The sequence below is a fragment of the Ursus americanus genome, chromosome 2 (assembly GCF_024610735.1).
Source record: "Ursus americanus isolate L20-20 chromosome 2, mUrsAme1.1.p, whole genome shotgun sequence".
Taxonomy (NCBI): Eukaryota; Metazoa; Chordata; class Mammalia; order Carnivora; family Ursidae; genus Ursus; species Ursus americanus.
Genome location: NC_142128.1, coordinates 46846058 through 46870655, shown reverse-complemented (window position 1 = coordinate 46870655; position 24598 = coordinate 46846058). Strand labels below are relative to the sequence as shown.

Genomic DNA, 24598 nt, shown 5'->3' with positions numbered 1-24598 from the left:
GGGGTCAGAGGTCATACCTTCCTGATGTTCTTGGAGGAAGGCGGCAGGATCTAGACCTTCGGTAGCCGCTCTGCCCACTGCGCCCCGGCCTGCAGGGTACCCGGCCTGTGCAGCCCCTTTGGTGGGGGGGGGTGAGGGAGCAAGGCTTTGCTGTGAGCGTGCCGTGCAGCCTGGCTTTCCGGAACAATGGAAGATGGGGTGAGAAGGCTGTGCCAAGGTTACAGGGCTGCAGAAGCAAGGCCATGCGAAGGGCAGCCGGCATCCTGGCCAGCCCACCCCCACCTCCCCAATCAGGCTCCCGGGTCCAGAGAAGTTGGTTGGATGTTTCACACGGCAGAGGTGGGGGCGAGGGGAGCAGGAACTGGGTGATGGGGTAAAGTGGGAAGTGAGCAGTGTCGGGGGTGGGGGCAGGGGGAGCCGAATGGACAGAAAAGGGGCGGCAGGAGTCCCAGGAGGAAGACTGCCCACCGGCCTGCCACAGCTAGATGTGCCACGCCAGCCTTCCCCCAGGGAGCCAGCCACCCTGTTCAACAAATGGGAGGTTCTCTTCTTGCTGCAAAGGCCCCCAGGGTTGGGTTCACCCCCCGACAGGGTCTCCTGGCCACAGGAAGACAGCATGACAGGATCCCTGGTGGGAGACAGGAACATAAAAGTGGGTTAACCCAGGAGGGCAGGAACCAGTTAGGGTTGGATGAACCGGGTTGGTCCCAGACATGGATCCCGAAGGCCGGGATGCAGAGAGGACCATGTGGCATCCAGGCAAGGAGAAGGCAGGGCAGAGGCCCCTCAAGGGAGACCCAGGCAATTTCAGCACAGGAACAAGGCACCTCTTGCCTAGTGAGCGGTAGCTCGCCCCACGGCTCCTGCCACATCCCAGTCTCACGTCCGTCACCCCGGCTCTGGCACTTACCATACCCGGACCCTACATCTGCCTCGTTTCAGGCCGTGGGGTGGTCCCCGAAAAGCACTCTGACCCCCCAATGGCTGCTCTGTCCTCATCCTGTCTTTTCCACGACTTCTGCTCCAGGTTCTCTCAAGGCCAGCTGCCTGGACGCCAAGTTCCTGGGCCCGCCCCCAAAGCAAGATGGTAATCGGCCCCGTTGCCTCTGCCGGGGCGTGTCCAACCCTGTCCTCACACGGCAAGGGGTGCCCTGGCCTCCCCTTCTGCGCAGGGAGCCCACAAGTGGCGGGTCATACCCCCTTCCCCCAGTGCCACCTCAGTGATGGGCTCTGTGCCCTGCCCTGGGGGGCTTGGTGCGTTCCCCAACTGGCCAGATGGGAAACAGCCGGAGAAACCCCCGTGACCAGGCTGCCTCCAGGTCTCAGGCCTGGTGTCTCCTCTGGCCCAACTCAAAGGGCAGAGGCAAGGCAACCACCTGGGGCCTCCATGGTCTTGGGACCGAGAGGAACAGTGGCTGGGCGGCACTCAGGGTATGCGGCTTTCTAGGACTGGGCCCATCATCAGCCAAACCCATCATTCCCCATCAGCCAGATTCCCCCACCTGAGGCAGGAGAAACGAGTCAGGGCACAGAGGGAGAGGGGCGGGAGCAAAGGCAGCCCATGGGAGGCAGGCAAGATCCTTCATCCCGGGCCGGTGGCCCTGGGGTCCAGTGGGAAGTCAGGGCAGCTTGGGAGTAGAGGTGCTCCAACATCCTGGGGCTGCGGCCGGCACCCAGAGGAGCTTATAGAAAATGAGCCTTTAAGGAGGACGACTCAGGGACTCCTGGCCCTGCACAGCCCACATGGGGGGACCAGCTCTCTGCTGAGCTCTGCACGCAGAGCTGGGGGGCAAGGGGTACCAGGGAAGGAGACGGCAGAAGGGAAAGGGAGGCTTGGCAGGGAGAAGAGGCCCTACTCAAAGGAGAGCAGGTCTGGGTGTGGGCCCTCATTGTCAAGGCTGGAGGTCCGTGCCCGAGGAGGGGGGCCGCTGTCCTCCAGCGGCTCGTCCAGGTGGATGGGGCTCAGGCTGAGTTTGAGGCCATTCCTCTCGAGGAGGCCAGGGGAGGAGGCCCTTCGGCACTCAGTCATCTTCAGCTTGGGTTCGTCCTGGCCGTCCTGGTGAATCAGGTCAGGCACGGACAGGGAAACCTCTCCATTGGGCAGAGCCTCGCCCCCATCCGCCACTTCCATGGGGGCCTCCAGCTGGGCAGTTGCAAGGGTGTCCGGGGGCTGCCCAGGAGATAGCTCTGTCCCATACTCCAGGCTGCTCAGGACGGGCTGGGATGAAATCAGCATGTCCTGCGTGGTCTTCAGCGCCCGAGGGGTTCGTTTCCTGGTGACGGGAGGCGGAGGATCCAGCCGAGGGAACGCTTCTTGCTGTGCGGACCTGTGAGGGGAGGGTCAAGAGTGGGTTGATGACAACAGGCACGTGTGCTTTAAGGATGGTGAGACCCCAGCGCCCCCAATTTCCTTCTCTAGCTCCCACTGCATGGCAGCTCACCCACCCAGCAAGTGCTCTCCTGCTGGGGCCTCATCCTCGGTTTGGTGTATGGGTTGCGGCAGCTTGAGCACTGCTGGCTTTCGCTGGTGCCCCCCTGCCCCCCACCGCCCGCCCAGGCTCAGTGCTGACAGCCGCTCAGTGTTGCCGCTGGGACCACGGGTGAGCTGGGTCACATCAGAAGCTTTGCAGTGAGCCCTAGGAGAGACACTGCCCGCTCAGGAGCATAGTAGGTGTTGAAAACAAGGCCTGGAAGGGACCGGTTGACCCCAGCAGACTTCTCCCTCTCCTGCCCCGGTGGATCCCACGGATGCCCACGTTCCTCCACTACCACCAGTGGGGCAGCGGGTCGGAGGTGTGGCTGGGTGGGAGCTTCCAGCAATGCCGGGGTTCGAATCCAGCTCTGCCCGCAACTAACTTCGTAACCGGAAGCTCCCCACCTTACCCCTTTGAACTTAGTTCTGTGCCAGATGGGAATGATCCGATCCACTTCAGGGCCGCTGCAAGGGTTAGGGGAGCAGGTGGCCCGGCGTGTGCGAACATCTGACGGGCAAACCTCGGCCGTGGTGACGGGGTGGCAGCCAGCAACCAGGCGCCCGGCCCAGCCCTGTTCTCCACATGACAAGCTCGCGTCCCCAGCTCAGGGCTGCTCTCTGGAGGCACAGGTTCACCCCGGGGCTCTGCGAGCACGCCCCCCGCACTCACCTCTCCTCCTCGCCAGCAACTCCGCCAGCCAGCCGGGCCCCTGCGGTCCTGTTGATCTCCATGGCGCCCGCACCGTCCAGGCTCAAGGGCTCTTTTCTCCGCAGGAAGTCATTCACTTTGGCCCCCACAGCTCTACCTAGGTTCTTGAGGTGCTGGCTGCTGCCCACCCAGAGTCCCGGCCCACCAGGCTCCACCGACCCCAGAGTGGCAGAGCCGGGGGCCGCCAGCCTGGACAAGTGGGGGAAGGAGCAGCTGGGCTGCAGCTTCGGAGCGTGGGCCGCATTCAAGTTCTCAAACATGCCATGGTCCACTGCAAACAGAGGGGAAGACGGACACAGTGAGCGGACACGGGTCACTCTGCCTCTTCCCCTTACACCATACCCACGGCTGGCACTTCCCGAGGCTCTGGAAACATTCGGGAGAGAACCAGCAGACACACTCTTGACCCTTCCCCTCGGTTTTCCTGATGGGATGTGGGACTAGCAGTACCAGCTCCGCCCCGCCCAGTTCATCGGTGACAAGCTCGAGCCATAAACCTCTAACTTCAACCGGACTTATCCCTTTAAACCTGCCTCCATGACCCCTTCCCTTGGGGTCACCGAGCCCTCTGAAGAAAAAACGATGAAGTCATTAACTATGGTATTTTTCTATCGCTGTGAACACAAGCTGAGCGGACGCCAGCACTGGGACCGAAGCTGGAGGAGGCTCGAGGTGGAAGCCCCCCACTGAAAGCCGCCTGTGGAGCCCATTTTCTCTGCGGGAAAACAGGCCCCCTTTCTCCTGAGGAGGAACGTGGGAGAACGGGCAGCTGCGTGCAGAGAGATGCCAAGTGGGGGGGTCCAGCCCGGCTCACGCCAAATTCCTGGTGCCAAGGGAGCAGGAGGAGCTTGACCAGCACCCCCAATAGCCCGAGACGGGCTACGGTAGGGATCCTATGTACAGACCAGGAGGACAGGCTCAGAGTAATGACTGCCTGCCCGGTCTGAGGTCGCAGGGCCATTACTGGTGGGGCTGAATCAGCACTCTGGTGTTCTCACCCTCTCCAGCACTTCCTTTCGGCCTGGGATCATGGAAAAGCTGCCTCACTGATGGCCCTTCTCTCCAGATCTTCGGTTGGAAAGACTATCTCCAAGGGCTGCAGGTAGACCCGTTGGGTTGTCAACATTGGCAGGGCAAAGGCCAGGTCTCATTCATCTTTGTATCTTTAAAGGCTAGCCTGATCTGGTATACAGTAGGCGCTCAATAAATCTCTCGAACTGGCAGACCCATTTTGCAGATGGGAGAATTGTAGAGGACAAGATCATAGCTCCAAGGTTTGTCACTGGAACGACTGGCGCTCAGGGCTTTAAGCCACACCATCCACACGCTTGTACCAGGGCATTCCCACCCCCACCTGGAAGTCAAGCTCAGTCCTCCAAGGAGCCAGATCCATTCTGCGGCCTTAGAAGCACACGGGAGGTTTCTGTCCTTATCAACTACTCCAGATACTCTGTCCATCTGGGGGAAGGAGAGATTACACTTGGTCATGGACTCTGTTCTTTGTCTACGCCTCTAAGTGTCTATTCACGCTGACCCTTCCCAAGAGTAAGTGAGGTTGGGTGTGCTGCTTCTTGCGTTGAACTTGGCCTAAAGTAGCTCTCTCTGCCCTGCATTGCTGAGTCCCCAGCCGCATCTCCCTTTATTGCGGTTTTAACAGACATATCCTTTCTGCACCAAGTAGCTACAGAAGCCCTATTGTAAAGGTCTTCGGGCAGCAGCAGGAAGCTGTGGGGAGAGGAGTAGATGAACCCTACCCCCAGGTCTGCACGTCTGCTGCATACACAGGAAAAGCACCACGGTGGGGGCCGTGCTAGGGAACTGGGTTAGAACAGCCCTGGGGTCTGGGGCACAGAGCTGACTGGCTGGGGTGGCCTGGGTGCCAGGTGTGGCCACACCACGCTAGCGGGACTTCCAGCCCAGCCCACAACGGGGTTATCAGCTCCTCTGACTCTATTCCGAGCGCTATCTCGCCACACCACCACCCACTTCTGCACACTTTCCCTATCACATCCCGTATCCTTCTAGTTTTTCTTTAACCATAAAATCTGTGGACTCGTAGAGAAGCCCTTCGAAATGAAAGCATTTAACTATCCCCCCCCCCCAAACCAGCAAGTATACTTGGGCCACCGTGGAACCAGGGCAAATGTTCAAAAGAGGTTCTCTGGGGAAGGCAGATCCCCCACCACTTCCTGGCTCAGATACATCCGTGGTGGTCTCCTTACTGGTTTCGAGTTAAATCTACAGTGCAGACGTGCTCTTTGTGAAAGTGTAAGTAACAAACAAACACCTAACAAACAAACACCTAAGTGACTTGCGAATTGTGAGCTCCTCTTATTTGAAAAACATTCTAATAAACATAGGTAACTGATGGATGACGCACCATTGTAGATTTCCTGTATTCTCGCTCTCTACCCTTCCGAAGGCCTATGCTGAATTCTCAAGTCATTTAAAGATAACCTGTCCCAGGTGCTCTTGACAGCTCCCCAAGTCTTCCTGGTATACGCACCTTGGCTCGATAATGAAATGGTGAGCTCCTCAAGGGGATGCAGCATTCCAGTGATTTTTACTTTCTGGAGTGCTCAGCATAGGGCCGGCACGAGAGTCGGCATTTAGGAAGTGTGGCTTAACTGAACTGGCTTTTTACAGGAATACTTAAAACCTGACCACATTATGGGCAGAGAGTGTAAAGAACTGTTCCCGAGCCTTTTTCCATTTACGAAAGCCACTCATAACTCCTGAGGTCAGCCCGGGAACGACTGCTCTTCTCTCAGAAGTGGGACTCTGGGGGGGCTTCCTTCATTTCCACACCCGAAGGATGTGCCATGCGCCCCTTTCCTGCTGATGGCACTAACGACCCCCACACTCTGTCCCTCCCTCTGGACTAGACGTGGGGTGGTTCGAAACATAATGGCGATGATGGAAAAAAAAAAAATGAGGAGCCCCCGACCTGGTGGCCCGCCCCGTGGCATTCCCACATGCACACATCCGTGCAGAGCAAAGCATCTGTGACGTAAGTCGTCCGTAAGGAAGACGGTATCTTACCTGTCCGAGAAAGGGGCTCGGAAAGCAGGTGGGAAACAAACGAGAGAGAGAGAGACACATTTTATGTAGTGGCCGACCACTTTGGGAGTGTCACCTCCTGCCCGGGCCACCAGCAACAACATACCAGGAGCGTATAACATGTGAGACAACAGCCCCGCTGCCAGGAATATCACCAACCCCGGATAACCAGGTGCCCGCACACTGTTCAATACCTAGACTGGAAGAGTCATGTATTTAAAAACTCTACAAACAGGCACTAACACAGCTTCCCATGTGTTCCCCAATATTTTGAGCCCCCTTTCCAGGAAGTCTCTCTGAAGTTCCCAAGCTGGCAGCAGAAAGAATTCAATGACCCCCCCCTGCAGGATCAAGTTCAAAATCTTCTGGATCCCGTGTGCAACGCTCATTACTCTCCTGTCCCATTTCTGCACATAAATCACCTGATCTTAGACCAGGGAGACATTCATCCATTCCAAGCGTCTAAATGAACAAAACAGGAGGCCATGGTGGTGGGGGAGGGGGGGTTTGCCTAATGCTGCATAGGTCGCTAACGGCAGAGCGGGGGTAAGGACTCACGCAAGCCAACTCGTAGGACCCCAGGATCTATCTCTGCATCACGAGGGCTGTGTCGAATCGCCAATACCCTCAAAGCTGCCAAAGTCCATGGTGTCCATTAAATTCCAACTCATTCTAAGCTTCCAAGCCAGGCCCTGAGGGAGGCAGTGAGGTTCTCCACCCTGTCCCGCAACGTCAAAGTCCTGCAGGCAGATACCAACGGGAAGACGACTCCAGGCTCTCACACAGCTCACTCACACGTGCACCTGCTCCACGACCGGGCCACGTCTTTCCACGCAGCCTGAGCATACACACGTTTAGAAGAATGCACTCTGTGTACCTAGCCTGCACCTGTTGTGACGCTGTAGAAAGGGGCTTATCGTCAAAGCGGCTTGATCACCTTTCACCCTTACTCACAGCCGTCCACCGGGCGAGGCTGTGATAGGACAGAAGCAAAGCGGAGACAAGAGGCAACCTGGCTGCTCTGGAGGGCAGTCTCCCTGGCAAACTGCTTATAGGGAGCAAAATGGTGTTGAGTAAGCCGCCCGTCTGTGTTTTAGTCATTTGCTAAAAATAGACAGCGCCGACCATTTAAAATATTATCTGGTCCCTATTCTTAGGCAGCGCACACTGAAGTATTTAGACACCAGGGCCATGGCGCTTGTAACTTACCTTGGAATAGCTCAGCAAACCAAGTACAGGGCGGGGGCAGGAGAAGTGATAAAGCAAACGGGGTAAAATGTTAACGATAGGAAAACCTGCATACAGAATACACGGAAACTGAATTTAGTTCTGCCACTTTGTGTCACTTTGAAATGATTTCCAAAGAAAATGTATTATACCCCAAACTTACAAACGAAAAGAACAAAAACGTCTGATGGCAGAGGTGAGGCAGATGAAGGAGAAGCAAAGCAAGAAGCTTATTCAGAGAGGACAGAGGTCCCCAGAGCTGGGGGGGGGGTTACAGCAAGGACACAAAAAGACACCAAAGATCAATGGGGCGGGGTCAACAGATGACATTGCGGTCACATCTCTGCCATAGGCTTCCTTCCCCCTGGGCATTCTCAATTGAGGCAGGCCAATGAGCAATGACAAGTCCAAAAAAAACCTTTCCAAAATTTAAGAGACTCCATCCGTCTTTGGAAGGGACAGCCTGGCCAGCGCGTGGAATCATGTGACCTTCTTGTGATGTCAACTGTACTCAGAATGTTCATCGTCTGGACAACCCAAACAGCCTCTTGGGAGCAGACGTGTGATCTCCATACCTACGGTAGTCAGAATATGGAGAACTTCTCACTCCTCAGCATTTCTGGACCTCGAATCTCTTCCTCAGCCCTGAGCACTTTTCCCGATATTATGTCCTCACGTGCCACCAGCTTGCCAGGTAAACTCTGGTGCCACTAGGGCCACAAAAATGTGGTTTTTTTAGAAGCTTTTAATTGAGTACTCTACCAGATCATGTTACAGGACTACGATTTAGTGAGAAAGTCAAATTACACATGGGGAGAAAATAATTTTTCAAAATGCTGCATACATGGTAAGTAGTTCCTGCTGTTTATTCATTTCTGGCAAGGGAATGATGGGGGAAAACATTTGTTATCCAGTCTGTCCCCCCTTCACTAGAATCTCAGGTGACTGTCTATATAGAGTAGGGGCTAGTTTTAGCCCTGTTTGGACAAGCTGGAGAAGAGGCAGGCTCACCCACCCCTCAGCAGGGACGTAGGAGACAGGGTCCCCGAGTAGCACAGCAGGGAATCAAGGCTCTGAGGACGTGCTACTCCAAGCGTGGTCTGTGGGCCTCCACGTCGGCCTCACCTGGGGCGTGTTAGCAGTGCAGGATCCCAGGCTGCCCCCAGAACTGCGGAATCAGAACCTGTGTGGGTAGCAATGCCCCCAGGTGATTTCTGGAGAAGTGTGCACATTAAAGCTTCAGAAGGCTACTCTCCTAAACACCCCTGGGCCTGTCCAGAGAACCCTTATACCGCGGTTTCCCAAACTGAGCTCCGGTCCCCTTCTGGGATTTGAGGCAGGCTGGCTCTTTATTAAGCGTTAGCAGTCATCAGGGTGTTCATGAAGCTAGAGACCACCTGAACGCTCCCCGGCTGTGTGCGGGAGATGTTTCAATTGGAGAAACTGGTTTCTCATCCCCAAAGGGGTCATGTAACATAGCTATGTGGTCCATGACTAGACTCCCTCCCCTGGATCCTGGAAAAAGCCCAGAGGCTGGAATGCAGACAGACAGACAGACACACACACACACACACACACACACACACACACACACACACACACGGTGAGCTGCAGTAAGGTCAAGAGTAGGATGGGCCAGGCAGAAAGCTGTCATCTGGTCTGCAGCGAAAATTCTCCTTTGGAGAGAATCTTTCCCAGATCTCAACGAAAATGCCCCATTTGGAATTCCCCCGGATGCCACCAGAATAGTTCTGCTTATCTGGGTGCAAAAGAGGGCACTGTTTTTCTTCAGCTTTGCAATGTCTTAAAGTCCCAAGGTAGAGCCTTTTAGGTATGTTTGGAGGCGGGGTAGTGGTCACTAAGAAGAGGACTCCCGACCTTGCACAGCTCACCAGAGCGTTTCTTCCATAACCCAGACATTGCAAAGACTGCATTACCCACTGAGGTGTCCAGCCCAGCGCAGGGCCTGCCAGCCCAGCACCACAGCAGCGCCTTCCGGCATGGGGTGCAGAACACGGTGTTCTCTCCAGGTGAGGCCTTCTCGGCCTTGGGCGGGCACCTGTGGGAAGCTGGAGGGGCGAGGGCTTCTCCCCTACAGGAAGGGTGCCTCCCCCCACCTTCCTGGTCCTTCCTTCAGCAGACCTCCACAGGCCTGTCTCCCGAGCTGGGGTGAAACAGCAGCTTCCGCCTGGAGTACGCTGTCGCAGGCAGACAGACCGTGAAGCTGGAAAAGTGGCCACGACCACTGGTGGCGGAAACGGGGCACTGGGAAGCCAGAGGGCTGGCTGTTCACTGAGCCACCTGCCTACCCTGAGTTGAGGCGGAGGCAAGGTGCCTGCAGGGAGAGAAGCACCTGGCAGATGCCGGGGCTCAGTGAATGCAAGTGGAGTCTCTACCCCCCACCCCCGGAGACCAAACTGCCATTCGTGGGAGCAACAGGAAGGCATGCCTCGGGCGGCTCTCACCACCCCAACTCCTGCCTGCTCTCAGACCTGCAGTCAGAGGGGGGGACCCCGAGGCCACGCCCGACTCCTGACCTCTTGCCTTTCTGCTTCTCCCGTGGCCCCCGGCCACCCCAGGGCCTCATGCTCAGACTCCACCCTTTCCTCCGCAGACTGCATTTTGGGGGACCCCCAGAACGGGGAGCAGCTGAGACGCAAATGCACCATCTACCGGCCCTGGTTCTCCCCTTACAGCTACTTCGTCTGCACGGACCAGGACAGCCACCTGGGGGCCTACAGCTTCCCAGAGGGGCAGCGGGACCAGGGCAGGGGGGACAGCTGCCTTCCCGAGGACTTGGCTGACAGCGTCTGCTCATCCTCTTCCTCCCCAGAGAACACCTGCCCCCAAGAGGCCACCAATAAATCCAGGCACGGCCTGGACTCCACAGACTACATCACGTACCAGGACATCCTCACGGCCTCCAGGTGGCACCCGGCCCAGCAGAGCGGCTACAAGTGCGCGGCCTGCTGCCGCATGTACCCCACTCTGCACTCCCTCAAGAGCCACATCAAGGGGGGCTTCAGGGAGGGCTTCAGCTGCAAGGTGTACTACCGCAAGCTCAAAACCCTCTGGGGCAAGGAGCAGAAGGCCCAGCCGGGAGATAGGCTCTCCTCAGGCAGCGGCCAGGCCTTCAAGTAGCCCGGCTGGAGGGCGGCAGCTGTCCTGTTTGTGGACCCCTCAGGTGAAGAGGGGATGAAGCCTATTTGTGTCTCCAGAGAGATGTCAATAAACCGAAGTTAGTCACAGCCTTCTGTCAAGTCCGAGGTCACCCTGACCCACCTGCAGTCCTTCCCGGCCCCGGCCCCCATCCCATGCCCCTTGGGCAAATGGCTGCCTAGCAACCCCAGGCCCCCCTCCCTCTCCCTCCCACCTTCCCCTGCCCTCTCCTTGTCAAGTTTGAGAATAGCCTCTATAGTGGGGCTTTTCAAAGTGAGGTACCCAGATCAGCAGTGTCAGCGTCCCCTGGGAATTTGCTAGAAATGAAATCTCAGACCCTTCTCAGATTCACTGAATCAGAAACTCTTGGGGGTAGCCAGGCAGTCTGTGCTCTCAGCAGGCTTCCGGGTGATTCTGGGGCAGCTCAAGCATGAGAACGCTGCTCTACGACACTGGCTTCCCGTTGGTCCCCCTGTGATCAGTCCCTGCCACACCCCGCGGGAGAGCTCGAGCAAGGGGAGGAGAGCGGACGCCCTTTCCTGCAGGCACAGGGAAGCTTCCCCCAGCAGCACCTCTGCGCCGTCTGAAAGCCGCTCGGGTGTCAGATCTCTCACGGGGTGGAACGGGGAGGACCACATGCCCCCCTGCGTAAGGCAGAAAGAGGCGCACAAGGCTGGGCCCACGCCCACCGCGTGCACCACAATCCTTCACTTGGAAGGGTCGTGCTTCCTGACGCACAACAGATCTGCTTGTGACCCAGGGGCATCTCTACCCGGCTGTGTTGAGTCATGTCAAAGGAGGCAGGTACACACGTGAAAACTCCGCTTCCCACGACCAAGTAATGTGCCAGCAGGCAGCCCTGACATTCCTCCCATTTCTGAGCAAGCCTCACTACCAACTCCTACCCAGAAACGTGGCTGGACATCAGGGATGCAGGAAGGACATCTGTTTTACCCATTATGTGGTTTAAAAAAAAAAAAAAAGCTAAATGCTTAATGGTCTTAATTTTAGGCCTTATTTACTTCTCATTTCGTCTCCCTGATGCCCCAGGGGGTGCCCTCACCGCAGAGGGGGATCTCCTTTCAGGGGCCCCAGCACCACCCCTCCCTTCACCTCTGCCTCCCCACATGTTGGCCAACGGGTTGGGATGGAAGCTTTCCCCTTGCCCTTCCGGTGGCCATACAGTAGGGCCTCTGCTTTCTGGTTTAGCAGAGCCACCTCTGCTTATCCCTGTCCTGCTAAAACAGCATTTGTGGTGGTTCTGGCTCACATCCTGTCACATTCCTGCCATGAGAACATTCCCCACCCTCTCTCTCCCCACCCTCTACCAACCCAGCCAGAGCCCAAGAGTGTACTTGAACTGTGGGCTCCAGGGTCCCAGGCTGTCCATTTTGGGGTGGGTGATCTCTCTAGGCAGCCCTGACATCACTCCCTGGACCCCCCGGGGGAGGGAGCGGACCCGTCCTCACTCTGATTTCCTGTTTCCCAAAATGGAAAAGCCACCTAGGCCCTTGAAGAACTCCCCTTCCATGCGTCGCTGGGCATGTGCGTCCCCTCAGTGGGGCCACTGAGGGGAGTACAAAGAGGGGCTCACGTGGTGCCTCGTGGCCTTACCTCGGTCTGTGGGAGAATCAGGAGAAATTGGCTCTTGTCTGGCCTCACACCCTCCACCCACCCCATACTCCCTCCTCCAGAGCATCCGTGTCACAGGCACAGAACATGTTAAAAAAGACAGCCATCCTACAGCCGGGGTCTGAGCAGAAGGGCCACAGTACATGCCGACTGCTGCCTGGCAGGGGCCTGAGTTTCATGTGAGGACGGGCGCTCTCTTCTCTGCGTTTCACACATTTAATAGCATCACTGGGACCCCCAGGGACTTCCTCCGTGCAGAGTTCTGAGGAAAGTTTCAGCACACAGAAAACGCACCCAGCCCACAAATGCACTGACCACGCGGGCACAACCCCCCTCCCCCAACAACTGGAAGTTAAGCTCTATGGTGCCCTGAGCCCCTGCCAGGCGCTCTGCTGGGTGCTTGTAAAACGCAAGCTCATTTACTCTTCATTATCCCCTTATGTGGTCTATTTTATCCCCATTTTACAGATGAGACAGTGAGGCTCAGTTCCATCACGCAGAAAAGGCCGAAGGGCATGTGAAGCTGGTGGATCGGACCCCCTCAACCTTCCTGCAGAGCTGGCTGGGCCCGGCAAAGCACCAGGCCCAGCAAGCCCTCTGCCTTCAAGAGGGCTGAAAGTTATGGCCAAAGTAATCTGGTTTCCATGGTGTCAGCTTTTCAAGATCCTGCAGCTTCTATTTCTCTGACGCTCTTCCCTCGCTAGCCTTCCTCCTCCCTTTTGTGTTTCCTCCTGGCAGGAAAGCCAAGTGCCCGAGAGCCGGCGACTTCTGCTGAGCCGAGCAGCAAGGGCACCATAATGCATGTGGGCAGGTGTGGGGACGAGCCCGTTTGACTCCGGGTTGGACATGTCAGGAATGGGCCTGTTTGGAATCCTACCCATTGCATATTTCAGACATTTAGTCAGGGAGTCAGTGAAATTTTATGATCTAATGATTTTAGTTATAGCTGGAAACATCTATGATGTCGTACTTTTTCAAGTGCTTAAAACGTGCTTACATGCCAGTGATGTCTGCTGTGTGAAAAGACCCGGGCTTGGGAAAGTCTGGAATCATGGGCATAAGCCCAGGGCCTCTCAACCTCAGGACTACTGACATTTGGGGCTGGACAATTCTCTAGTGTGTGTGTGTGGGGGGGGGGGGCTCCTGTGCACTGTAGGGTGTTTAGCAAGATCCCTGGCTTCTACCCTCTAAATATCAAAAGCATCCTTCCCCCAGTTGGGACAAACCAAGTGTCTCCAGGCACTGCCGAACATCCCCCGGGGAAGCAAGACCGTACCCCAAGGAGAAGCCCGGTAGGACCGCGTGATCAGCAAGGCTGGTCTAGACGAACCCAACTGAAGCACCACCTCCGTCCCCTCTGTTTTCTGAACACCACGATCCTTGAGAACTGTGCTTCGCAGAGCTGATGGCCACTGGTTTGGGAACTGGGGTGGAAGTGAGGGCAGGTCAGGGAGCAGGTGGAATAGAAGAAGCAAGAAAAGACCATGGAAAAGCTTTGAGAAATAAGAAAGGTTTATTTAGCAAAAGCCACTAGACGAGTGACGACATCCAGGGAGTAAGTGCACTTTACATGAACAGAATCTCGTCCCAGAGAGTCGAACCAACAGAGTTAATGACACAACAGTTTCAGGAAGTAAAGAGAGGGCTCAGGGTCAGTGGGGTGAGAGGAGGCGGTCAGGCAAAGAGGAGATCAAAGGAACACAAGTCCTGAACAGGAGCCACGGGGAGAAGGGAAGCTACGAAGGGGCTTCACAGAGAGCGCTGATATAAGCAGAGATATAAGGAATATCGTTTTCATCCCAGTACGCAGTCTGTTCTGCGCAGAGAAATTCCTTGCTGGCTCTGCACCTGGGACAGCCTCATGTGCCCAGGAGCCTGCCGGCACCTGGGGGAGGCTGAGGCAGGCACCAGTAAGGGAGGTGCCCCCTGGTGTCCACTTGTCCACTATACAGGGCAGAGCAGAAGGATGAAAAAGGAAGAGGGCAGGAGCTGAGTGAGCAGAGCAAGAAGCAAGGAGGGGGGAGGAGAGGGTGACATCGCTGGGACATCAGGTCTGCGATGTTCTCTTTCCTGCCCAGTGGCTGGTGACCCATCATGGCCCCTAGATCCATCCTGTCTCCCATCTCCACACCCCGGCGTGCCCTGCTTTGGGTCACACTGGGGATGATGCCGACACTCGAACCAGCGCTCCAGGGAAGGCCCCCTCTGGGGGGAGGCTGGGGCCGAGGCAGCTGGAAACCACCGCGGAGCATCGGAGAGCAAGGGTCCTGGGTGGGTCCGGAGTCAGTGGTACAACTAGTCTCTTCAAGTTCTGTAATCTCTTCCTAAATTCCTTTTCTTCTCTCCCCCTGCAAGCTTTTCTAGACCCTCTAGAAACTATTCCCCACCCACTCCTCACCCTTCCCCATCCCAGCCCTCCCTCTCCTGCCACATTCCACAAAACCCAATCCACCCGCCCCGGCTTCACCCTCAGCTCCTGCTTACACGCAGCGGGCCTCGAGAAGCCAGGCCTCCCGCCCCCCGAACATTCACGATTCTACTGCTCGGAGAGGCCTCCACCCAGGTGAGGGTCGGGGAAGCCGGCTAGGCCCCGCCACGCCGGATTCCTGACACCCCTCCCTGAGTCTGGGGCTCTCACCTTCCCGGTTCTCCCTCGTGTATCTGGATCTACTTCCATCTGATGGCTAATAAGGCAGCAAAATAAACAGAACCACCCCTCTCCAACTAAATACACGTAAGGAAAACAACACGACTCTGCTGTCGTTCAAATGCCCTGAAGATTCACATTCTCTTCTCTCCGGTCACTTCACAGCAGCCCACGCATACGTACTCACCTTCCTGCACACGGGTAGACAAGCCTGTACGTACACATGCACGCGCACACACTCACACCCATCCGATTTCTGCCCACACCCTGGTACGCCAAGGAAGGCTACCATAAAGCTATGTGTATTTCCTTTCATTTGGACTTTCTAGTTTAGAAGAAACCCAGCTGTTTAAGAAAAGGGCTACGCTTTCATTTATATAAATTATAAAGCAAAGTCGGGATTGAAGAACTGTTTTTTGGGTAATCCCATCCTTACCAACGAATCCTCAAAGAATACTGCAGTCTGGGTCTGTCGCTTATTGTCCCGGATACAGTCTTATTTCCCCTGAACACAGGACCCTAGCAATGGCTCAGCTCTCTCTCGAGGCATCTTTAAATCTGCTAACAGCCACTCGTGGCCCGTCTGTCGCAAAGGGAGCGTGGCCGCCCTGCCACAGTCAGCCTGCCGGTCCAGGTGGGAATCTCTACGCAAGGCGTGGATGGTCAAAGACGAGAGATTTGCACGTGGCACTTTTGTACAGGTGTGCTCAAGGCACGCACCCACAGAGACGGGTCAAGAGGGGACATGGCTGTGGTCCCTGACTGAGGTGGCAGTGATTTGAAGAGTGGAAAGAAACAGTCTCAGCTACCAGCTCGTGTTTGGTTTTTTCCGCAGTAAAAACTGACCACTACTGCCCAGGGGAGGGGACGGGTTGAGAGGGAAGGCTGGGGGCTCTGAGGCTTTCTCAGAGGGGAGGGTGCTACAAAAGCCTTGGCCAGCACAGCCCCTGAGGCAGGACACAGAGGAGAGAAGGGGGCAGCTTCCCAGCCTCCAGGGGGAGGAGCTGGGCTTGCAGGCAGGAGGGGGGCAGGGCTTCCACACTGAGGAAATCAGACCTGTGTGATCTGTGGCCCCGAAGGGGCTGCCCTCCCCGAGGGCTTTCACAGCACAGGCTCAACAATGTTCAACTCCCAGTCTCCCTCCCAAGCAACACCTCATATTCCAGCTGGAGAAAAACATCCCCATTCAAGTCATCCGATGTGACACATCCCAATTCCACGCTCACACTGAAAGCACCGTCCCGTCCCTTATCGCCCAGAGCATTCAACTTCTCATCTCCACCACGGCCTAGAGAAGGAATTCCTTCCATAAGCTCGGGGGAGGGTTAGGCAACTGGCAGCATCCTGGATATCCAGACACACAGGCCCTGAGCAGGCACCTGGTGGCTTCCCTTCACCGTGGGACCACGAGATGGGGCGGAAGGGGGCTATCCGGGCATCCAGGACAGAACAGAGCAGAGGAACCTGATGAAGCAGCCCGCCCACAGCAGGTCCTGGGGCAGCCTGGTGTCCCTGCAAGGGACCCTCTCGCAAAGCCACGGGCTCTGGAAGGCCCTGCCCTCCCCTCCCAAGTCACAAGTGGGAGAGAGGGCCCAATCACCTCTGGAGTCCAGTTCTCTCCCATCGTAACCTCCAAAGCAGAGTCCTAATCCTTTCCTGAAACCGCAGGCTCTCCCGGGCCCCTGGCTGGAGCCAAAGTCGCTCGTCTTCCCGGTCCTCACCGCCCTCCGCCGCGCAGGCATCCTCGGCGGTGCGCCCGGCCCCGCATCCCTCCGGCCCCCGCACCCGGTCCTCGGCCTTGCGCCCCGGCCCCCGCGTCCCCCGCGCCCTGGCCCGCCCTATACGGCGATCTCATCGTCCAGGCTGTCGCCCAGCTCCTGCCTCTGCAGGACGTTCAGCAGGCGCGGCAGCTCCTCCTGGGACCACGAGTCGCGCTCCTCGCTCTCGTCCGTGTTGGACTCGTACTCCGAGGCGATGCCCGACTCGCGGAACTTGAGGAGCTCCAGGCCGCCCAGCAGCGGGCCCGCGGGCGGGGGCAGAAAGCGGAAGCACTCCAGCTTCACCAAGCAGTCGCGCCTACCTAGGGGGCTGCCGGCGGGGTGGGCCAGCTCGGCCAGCCCCGCGCCAGGGGGCGGCGAGGGCAGGTCCTCCGGCTGCGGGGTGGTGGGGTCGCAGAGCACGGGCAGACCTCCGGAGCGGAAGGTGATCTCCAGCAAACTGTCCTGGGAGCCCACTGGAGGGGGGGACAAGAGCACAGCAGGCCGGGTCAGCGAGTTGGGGGGAGGGGGCGGGGGGTAGGAGAGGGCGCCGGGCAGTGCCTGGGTGCGGCTCGAGGGTGGGGGGGCACAAGCGGGGTACACTGAACGAGGTACAAACCGCGAGGGCCAGAGCAGCGTCTCCGTGCACAGAGACAGAAGCCCAGAGGGGCTTCCAGCGGTGAAGTATCGTGGCTGTTCCCAATCTATACCTTTTTGCTGCTTTAGCAAGGGCCCCAGCCCTGCCCAGACCTACTGATCATGACCCATAGGAGCTGGACTTGGGACTATTCATTTTTTTTTTTTTTAAAGCTATAGGGGACAGTCTGAGGGAACTACTGGTCTCATAGGAAAAGCATTCGTTTTGCAATCAGACCCGGGTTTGAATCCTGTCTCCACACTTTGCTGGTCCTGTAACCTTGAGCCTTCACCTATTTAAGTCTGTCTCGTGTGTAAAACGGGCATAATAGTGTCTACGACTACAGGGATTAGAAGACATCATGTCTGTGAAATTCTATCAAGTTTATGGCACAGGAGATGGCCAGGGGCTACGAGACCCGCACACACTTAGAGCACACTTAATAGGCCACGGATCAGCACGAGGAAGGCTTGGAGATATGCTGCCTTCGAGTATCTCCCAGGCCAGCCTGGAGACAGCTGGGCATCTCAGGCGGGGCGCCAGGCAACCTCTGCCATGAACCAGCAGCGCTACCCGGCCAGTTCTTTTCTGCCTTATCTGCTAGGTAGACCCCCGGCTCCAGCATGTTCTATGCTACAGAGCTGTAAGCTCTACAGCACGGGGAGCGTAAACTCCCGTACAGTGTGAAGTCTCCCACCGAGCTCCCAGACAGCGTGACACGTAACAGGCGCTCCATATGTTTCAATCGGAAAGCCCTCGAGGAAAGAAATGGACTGCCTGAGGACGTGCAGTGCCTGAGCCCCTTTGGAGAGGAGCCTGCACGAACACATGGCAGTGACTCCCAGGGACATTCAAGGTCAAGTCTGGACGCTGGACTAGAAGGAGCCAAGATCCTCTCTAACTCTGCCATTTCGTAATTCCGTGAAGTGGATGGACAGGACACACAGAGCTGCCTGTTTTCTGCTAGAATACCAGGGCAGGGCAGGGATCTAAGAAAACCCCACCCAAAGCTTCAGGGGAAAGAACAGGCGTTTTCCAGAGCCTCCACGGAGGGAGGGGAGGCTGGGCAGCGCCCCCACTTACTGGCATTCTGTCCTGACAGCTTCAGCTCCAGCTCCTGCACCTGCTTGACCAGCAGAGAGATGTGCTGGAGCATGTCCTTGTTCTGCAGCAGGAGCTGGTGCACACGAGCCTGGGCCTCCAGCCGCGCGGCGGCCTCAGCAGCCAGCTGGTCCTTCAGCAAGTGAACCTGCAGAGACAAGGTGCAGAAGACGGGGAGAAGACAGGACAGAGAGGGGAGAGGGACATGAATGCACCCAAGAGTCACCAGGGTTCAGCTGGGACCAGAGACACCTGCCATGTTCGAGTCAAGACAAAGAAGCCCTTCTGGGACAAAATGGGCACCTGGGCTTGGAATTTGGAGAAGCAGCCACAAGAAACTGGGTCGCTGGCCCCGGGGGCCTCTCTGTATGTCCCGAGCGAGCGCCATGGTGTGTCACTCACGTGCCACCCAGGGCCCAGCACCCAGAGCGAGAGGTTCGACAGAGCCGAGCCCCAGCCCCTGAGCCCCACCCCCGTCAGAAGAGCTCCCTAACAGCTATGGTGTTCCCACCACGTGGAGGGAGGTACCTTTTTCTCATGGTGTCTTTTAAAAGAGAAAAACAGAAACTGATACACTGACCCAGTAGCTAAGAAGAGTTCACAGCAATCCCCTCCATGGCCTTTCCTCTGCCCTTCCTCGTGCCCACACGTAATGGGAAGCAGGAAGCCTCACAGACACCCTTCACTCACAAGGGGGTTGTCGTAAAGTCTGCTCTGTCACCTCTGGGGGTGCCACTATCCTTCCCTGACCGTCCATCCCCTTTTCATTTCCCGTGGCAGCTAGGACTGTGCTTCACACCTGCTCGGGTCAAACGTTTGCTGATTGGCTCACAGCAGAGCCTTGGCCCGCAAGCCTGGAAGGGTGGAAGCGAACCGTTTACAGAGCCACCCCTGCGGGAGGAGGGGGACCCTCATCAACTCCGCTCTCACAGCGGAGCAGCGGGCAACGGCGCACCCAGCGTGCTCGGGGCCCGGGGAGGGGGTGTCTGTTCTCGGTGCGTAACTGGATAGAGAGAGAAAACACAGCGGGAGATGTGCGGTGATTGTATCAGGAGCTAACCTGAAGAAACTGAGTCACAAGGCAACAACCATGTGCACACGTCCGCAACTCCTGCACTAAGTGGTGGATGAAGGGGTCCCTGTGGAGGGTTTTGGAAGGTCTCTGAAGAAAGGGGGCTAATGCATTTGGCCTGGACCAAGGCAGCTTGTGGGAAAGAGGTTTCCTTGGACCAAAAATACAGCGTGGACATTAAGAGGCAGGCTACCTGGGGTGAGTCAGGTGGAGGCAGGAGGGGAGGGAGGCAGAAGGGGAGGGAGGAAGGAGGGGGTCGGAAGAGCCAGCTGACTCTGGTTCAGACAGCAAATGCTCTGGATTTCTGAGAAGCAGCTTGCTCTGAAGAGACGCACATTTTATCGGGGAGTAAAAGACGGTATCCACTCCATCCTCTGCCCAAGCCTGGCCAAGGGACTGCCAAGCCCCGTGTCTGCCCCTTCCAGCCGCCAGCACTTGCAGAATCACACTCTTGGATGCGGCAGCTGCTTCCCTCCTGGCAGATTGGAGGACCTGACCTTGCAGTTGGCTCTGCTTCTAAGTGGGAGCCACTAATGAGATTAGTTGCCACTTTCCATTAGTGGTTCCTAAGGTTGGGCCTGTCTTGCCCCTGGGGGAGGATGCCTAAGGAATCTAAAGTAAATCTGTCCTCCATAAGGTGCTGCTAAGGACACAACTGACATCTGGTTTAGAAATCAGCCTCACTTGCTGCCTCATATCAACTAAGGAAAGATCTAGAGAGCGATGAGAAGAGGGAAAGAAGCAACAATATATTAATCCGAGTATCAGATGGTGGGTGGCTGTTAAGCCTTTATCTTCTTTGGAAACTGAGGCATGGAGCTATTTCACCTGAGAGCCCCCCCCCCCAATCTTGGTGGTTCTGAGAAACAGCACAATTGTTGTGGGGAGCCCCCAGAAGTGCCCCCTGAGGAAGGGCCAACCCTCACCTTCCATCTGTAATGTAACTGATTCCAATCAAGACTATCGTTGAAAGGAAATCTACTGAGCAGGCAGAATTGTTAATTACCCATTTTCTATTTTCTTTGGAATGAAACAGAAACATTAGGCAGAAATTTGGAACAAAATTTTCAATGCATATAAAGGGAAAAAGCAGAGAATTCTATCTACTGCTAACTGGCATCTACGGAGGGCTCCCGGCACACGCACCACGGACTTGCATCTTGAACAGGCCATCTGAGGGCACTAGACCAGGAGCTGGAATGTTCCAGTTTGTTGATGACTGCCTTCACAACTGTAGGACATTCCCTTCCACCTGGACCTCACTTTCTCCAACTCTCAACTGTGGAGCCTGCCTAGAGGCTCAGGCAACATAGGATTCTAGCACTAGGGGCCATTGTCCACTGAAGAAAATCCCTAGATTCCCATTCTGACATCAGAGAATGAGGACTGGGGACACATGAGGAGTCCCCTCCTGCAGAAGCCGGGGTTGGGGTGGAATATTGGGAGCTGCTTGTGCAGGTAATCCAGTCCCCACGGTGGAGTACCATCAATAGAGAAAAGCTGGCCCTCGAGTCGAATGTTTTTCCACCCGGCACTAGGTGCCACGAGAAAACGCTCCTGAGTCTGAGTGCTCCTTGTACAGATTCAATCAAAATTTTAGCTTTGCAAATGCAGAGTTAGAACATTTCAGGGGTTTTCAAAGCCCAGGAATGCGAGAGCACATGCTGCTGCCTCGAGCCAGCGCTAACGAGCTGGTCTGCTTCCACGGCCGTCAGAAGTGGCAGCAGGCACGAGGCTCAAGCCGCTCTCCGTGGCCCTCCGCGCCCCCGGAGAACCCTCACCAGACCAGGCTCAGACAAAACGGCCTGGACTGCTTTTCAATTGGAGGCGAGGTAAGAGTCCCTGGGTTTTGCACACGTAGGTCTGGCCTTGCAAGCGCCAAAATGAGGTGGTGTTATTTTCAGCCCTGGCTTGGGCAGTCTGCTCCAGCTCTGTGCGCTCGCTTCCTCCATCCTAAAACAAGAGCAGACACCACCCCCTCCTGCCCTACCAGATGTACTCGGCATGATGTTCTTTCAAAGAATGAAACACCTTTGGCAAAAGTAGGCCGTACTAATTTCCAAAAAGGTACGAGTTAGCTTCTGCTTCCCAGAGCTTTAGGGTCTTCGGCCAGGACTATTCTGCTCACAGATGAGGTCAGTGGGAAGGCCACGGCCGGAGTGAGTGTCCCGCTCTGCATTCCTGCCATAGGACTGCGAGCAGGAGCTCAACCCTGCACCCCCCGGCTCTGACGCCCACCCTCAGCCCACCCAGCGACACCAGACCGCTGCCCGCTCGCTCTCCAGCCTACTTGCCTGGACTCCAGCTCCTCCGTGAGAAGTGGGGGCAGGGCCAGGCTGAAGTTAGGGAGCAGGCACATGGAAATGGCGTGGAAAGAACCAGAGCAATTTGCCCCCACCACGACCCCCACCAGACACAGAAGCAGAGGCAGGCGACACTGTCTCAGCATGCATAAGGCAGGGCCCCCAGGGTGCTGGTGACTGGGAGAAGCCGCGGGGACAAGAGCGAAGTCTGGGGCCTGGAGATGGGGTGCGGGAGTGTGTGCGGTGCTGTCCGTCTAACTAACTACAGTGCACATGATCGCGAAGCACAAGTAACCCGAAACCGGTTTCAGAATCAGCGCAAGTGGCAGCGGGTAGAGGAGGGACCTCTCAACAGCAGCAGCGCACTCCCAAGCTGAGCCAGCAGTCGGCAAACTGGGAAGGAATCCGGCCTACTTCACTCCTGCCAGTCAGCTGCGGTGCCCAGACCAGTCCCAGAGCTCGGTGGGCCCAGCGCAAGGCCATGCAGGTGTCGGCTACGACCCAGCTCTGGTTCAAGGCTTGGCTATACTGTCATTCACACCCTTGAACTTCTGGCCTCACTCAAAACAGGAAGCTAGGGCAGCCAGGCAAGCCTCATGCTGGGTCGGGAGACGGTCAGAGGGGCTTGGGTATTCACTATTTACATGCCGAAGTCTAAGCCAGAAATGTGTAAGAGTGGTTGAGCAACACCTCTGCCCCTGTACCCCTAAGGCCAGGGTGGGCTCCTCTAGACCAGCTCTGAGCCAATTTAGGGAGAGGCTGGGAGAGATCTGGAGGTCTTAGACCAAAGCAGAACACCATGAAGGAGAGAGATCTAAGCCCAGTCCCAGGATAACAGAACTGGAATGGCCTCTGACAGTAAATGGGCGGGGGTGGGGGTGGGGAGAGGTGCACAATTAATGCAACGAGGGACCCCAAGAGCGCACCTGCTTCCAAGATCCTCCATATCCCTAGCTTTACCCAGGAGGACGTGGATGCTCCCAGGAAAGGAAAATGCATTCCTACTTGAAGTGCTGAGCTCACAGCATTGCCCACTGGAATTCTGGGCACTGCTGGCAGTGTAATGAAGATGACAGAAACCTTGCTGTCTGGTGGCAATAGAGTTTGACAAGACGAGTAAAAGCGGACCTCATGCTGGACACTGAGATCAATCCCACCACACAGAGAAACCAAGCATGCCACATCTGATCTATTTCAAATGCACGGAAGATGCCAAGACGACCTGCGAATCCACTTCTGTCTCCTATATGGTTGTTGCTACCCAAAGACATGAACGCTAAAAAAAGCCCTTGGATCAAGTGCGACAAAGAGGAAGGGAGAGAGAGGAACACACAGAGAAACTCGTAACAGAAGAAGGGCTTAGGGCTGAGTGTGCCGGAGGACACCGGAGCTGAAAGCCTTGGACAGGACCCCATTGCTGCTGCATTCCCAGAAAGCAGAGAAAGACGCCAACTGAGGGTCTGCCCAGAGCCTGCTCCTGGGGACGGCAGAGAGCAGGAGAGGCGTGTGTTCAAGAAGCGGTCTCTGACCTCGAGATCTTGTCTGACTGAAGATTCTGCAAGTCCCTAACCCTACCTGTCATTCCCCCCAGGACTGACGCGCTATGCTGGCCTTCCAGTCACGTCACTGCCTGAACAGAGCGTCAACCAAGGCTCCACTGACCACCATCCACGGATTGTGAGTCGGAGGCTCAGGGCTCCCAGCCCGCGGAAGAGGCTGGAACGGAGAAGGGCTCATGAAGTGAACCGCAAGCACCGTGCCCTTCCCGTCCCCGAGACTCACTGTCTTCGAGCAGAGAGACAATCAAGACAGGGCAGCGCTGTCCCACTGAGACAGATGCCTGAACTCTGCACCAGAGAACCCTTCTCAGCGTTTCATGCTGACAGTGGCAAAACCGTAGTAAGTTCCAGGTCTTGCAGCTTTGCAGACTGAACGCTTCCATAGACCACTACCGCAATCTTCTTGTCGTGTAGATTATAGACCTGCGCGTAGTTTCTCTTTAGTATTTAGCAGTGACTTCAAATTCAAATGACTCTCTGATAATATCCATCATGAATATGCATCAAGCCCTTTCTTAGATAAATAATAATTACTTGGCAATTGATATGCCAAAAGAGAAAAGTATTATGGCTGGAGAATGGATTTGTATTCAAGGGAAACTTTCGGAAATGATGTGAGTCGTAGAATGGCCCTGTGCTGGGGCACTCGGGCTTTGCGCTGTCAGCCGGCACCCCAGGGAGGAGGGGACTCTCGGGACTGCCACATGGCCATTAAGGAGACAAGATGAATTCTGCTATTTGACAAAGAGCAGTGATTTTCCCCCCACGTGTAAGAGGCCATTAACGGCATTCCTTCTTTTTTGTTGCTGTTCTGGAAACACCTGCAAAACGCTTCTAGCACTAGCAAACCACGTCCTTTTGCTTCATGGTCAGAATTTTTCAAAAGGCTCCAATCATTTAGGAGCCGTGCCCCACTGATCCTACGCTCTCCAACCCGGCTGCAAAGGGCCTCCGTGAGCCTTGCACCTCAGGCCCGTTCCATGTGAGACTGTGTTAGAAGGTCTTCTCAAGAACTAAGTCACAGCGGATCGGCTCCAGGCAGGCTGCCGGCGCTTTCTCAAGGTGCACATTTCGGAAAGGACAGCTCTGTCCAGGTAATCGCTCCACCCAAGGGTCATGAGAAGAGTAAGCAAGAGAAACAACAGGGACCAGTTAAGTGCTCCTCAGAGAAGTCTGCTCCCTGCCATTCTAGAATGCAGAAAGCCTTAGAGGTCAGCCTGGTCCCACAGATCGAGAAGGCCAGCACGCGGAGCTGCCTTCCT

The 24598-nt window shown here is 56.3% G+C and overlaps 2 protein-coding genes across 13 annotated transcripts in view; one reads left to right on the top strand and one right to left on the bottom strand.

Moving 5' to 3' along the window:
- Positions 1-471: 471 nt before the first annotated feature.
- The window catches only part of C2H1orf226 (chromosome 2 C1orf226 homolog), a 267134-nt gene continuing 243007 nt past the window's right edge, over positions 472-24598 (bottom strand). For 5 of the 11 annotated variants that reach the window (XM_045809709.2, XM_045809706.2, XM_045809708.2 and 2 more), the window contains 4 exons: positions 18385-18550; positions 16988-17140; positions 3144-3453; positions 472-2327 (listed from right to left, as the gene is read on the bottom strand). In XM_045809709.2, coding sequence (XP_045665665.2) covers positions 1853-2327; positions 3144-3453; positions 16988-17140; positions 18385-18550 — 1104 coding nt within the window. In that variant the 3' untranslated portion in view covers positions 472-1852. The other 6 variants (XM_045809716.2, XM_087855930.1, XM_045809715.2 and 3 more) reach the window with 6 other exon arrangements.
- Positions 7968-10610, top strand: SPATA46 (spermatogenesis associated 46). Of its 2 annotated transcripts, none has more exons than XM_045809576.2 (3): positions 7968-8163; positions 9386-9499; positions 10084-10610. In XM_045809576.2, exons 1-3 carry the CDS (start codon positions 7968-7970, stop codon positions 10608-10610), a joined length of 837 nt encoding a protein of 278 aa, XP_045665532.2. The 2 variants fall into 2 exon arrangements, with proteins under 2 accessions (XP_045665532.2, XP_087712068.1); XM_087855942.1 differs by lacking the exon at positions 7968-8163 and adding an exon at positions 8238-8316.

Excerpts from the sequence above, each read along its gene's own strand:
- SPATA46 (XM_045809576.2), top strand. The coding sequence starts at position 7,968 with ATGTCAACTGTACTCAGAATGTTCATCGTCTGGACAACCCAAACAGCC. Across the intron at positions 8,164-9,385 it reads ACGTGCCACCAGCTTGCCAG|ACATTGCAAAGACTGCATTA; the intron begins GTAAACTCTGGT and ends TCCATAACCCAG. Across the intron at positions 9,500-10,083 it reads GAACACGGTGTTCTCTCCAG|ACTGCATTTTGGGGGACCCC; the intron begins GTGAGGCCTTCT and ends TTTCCTCCGCAG.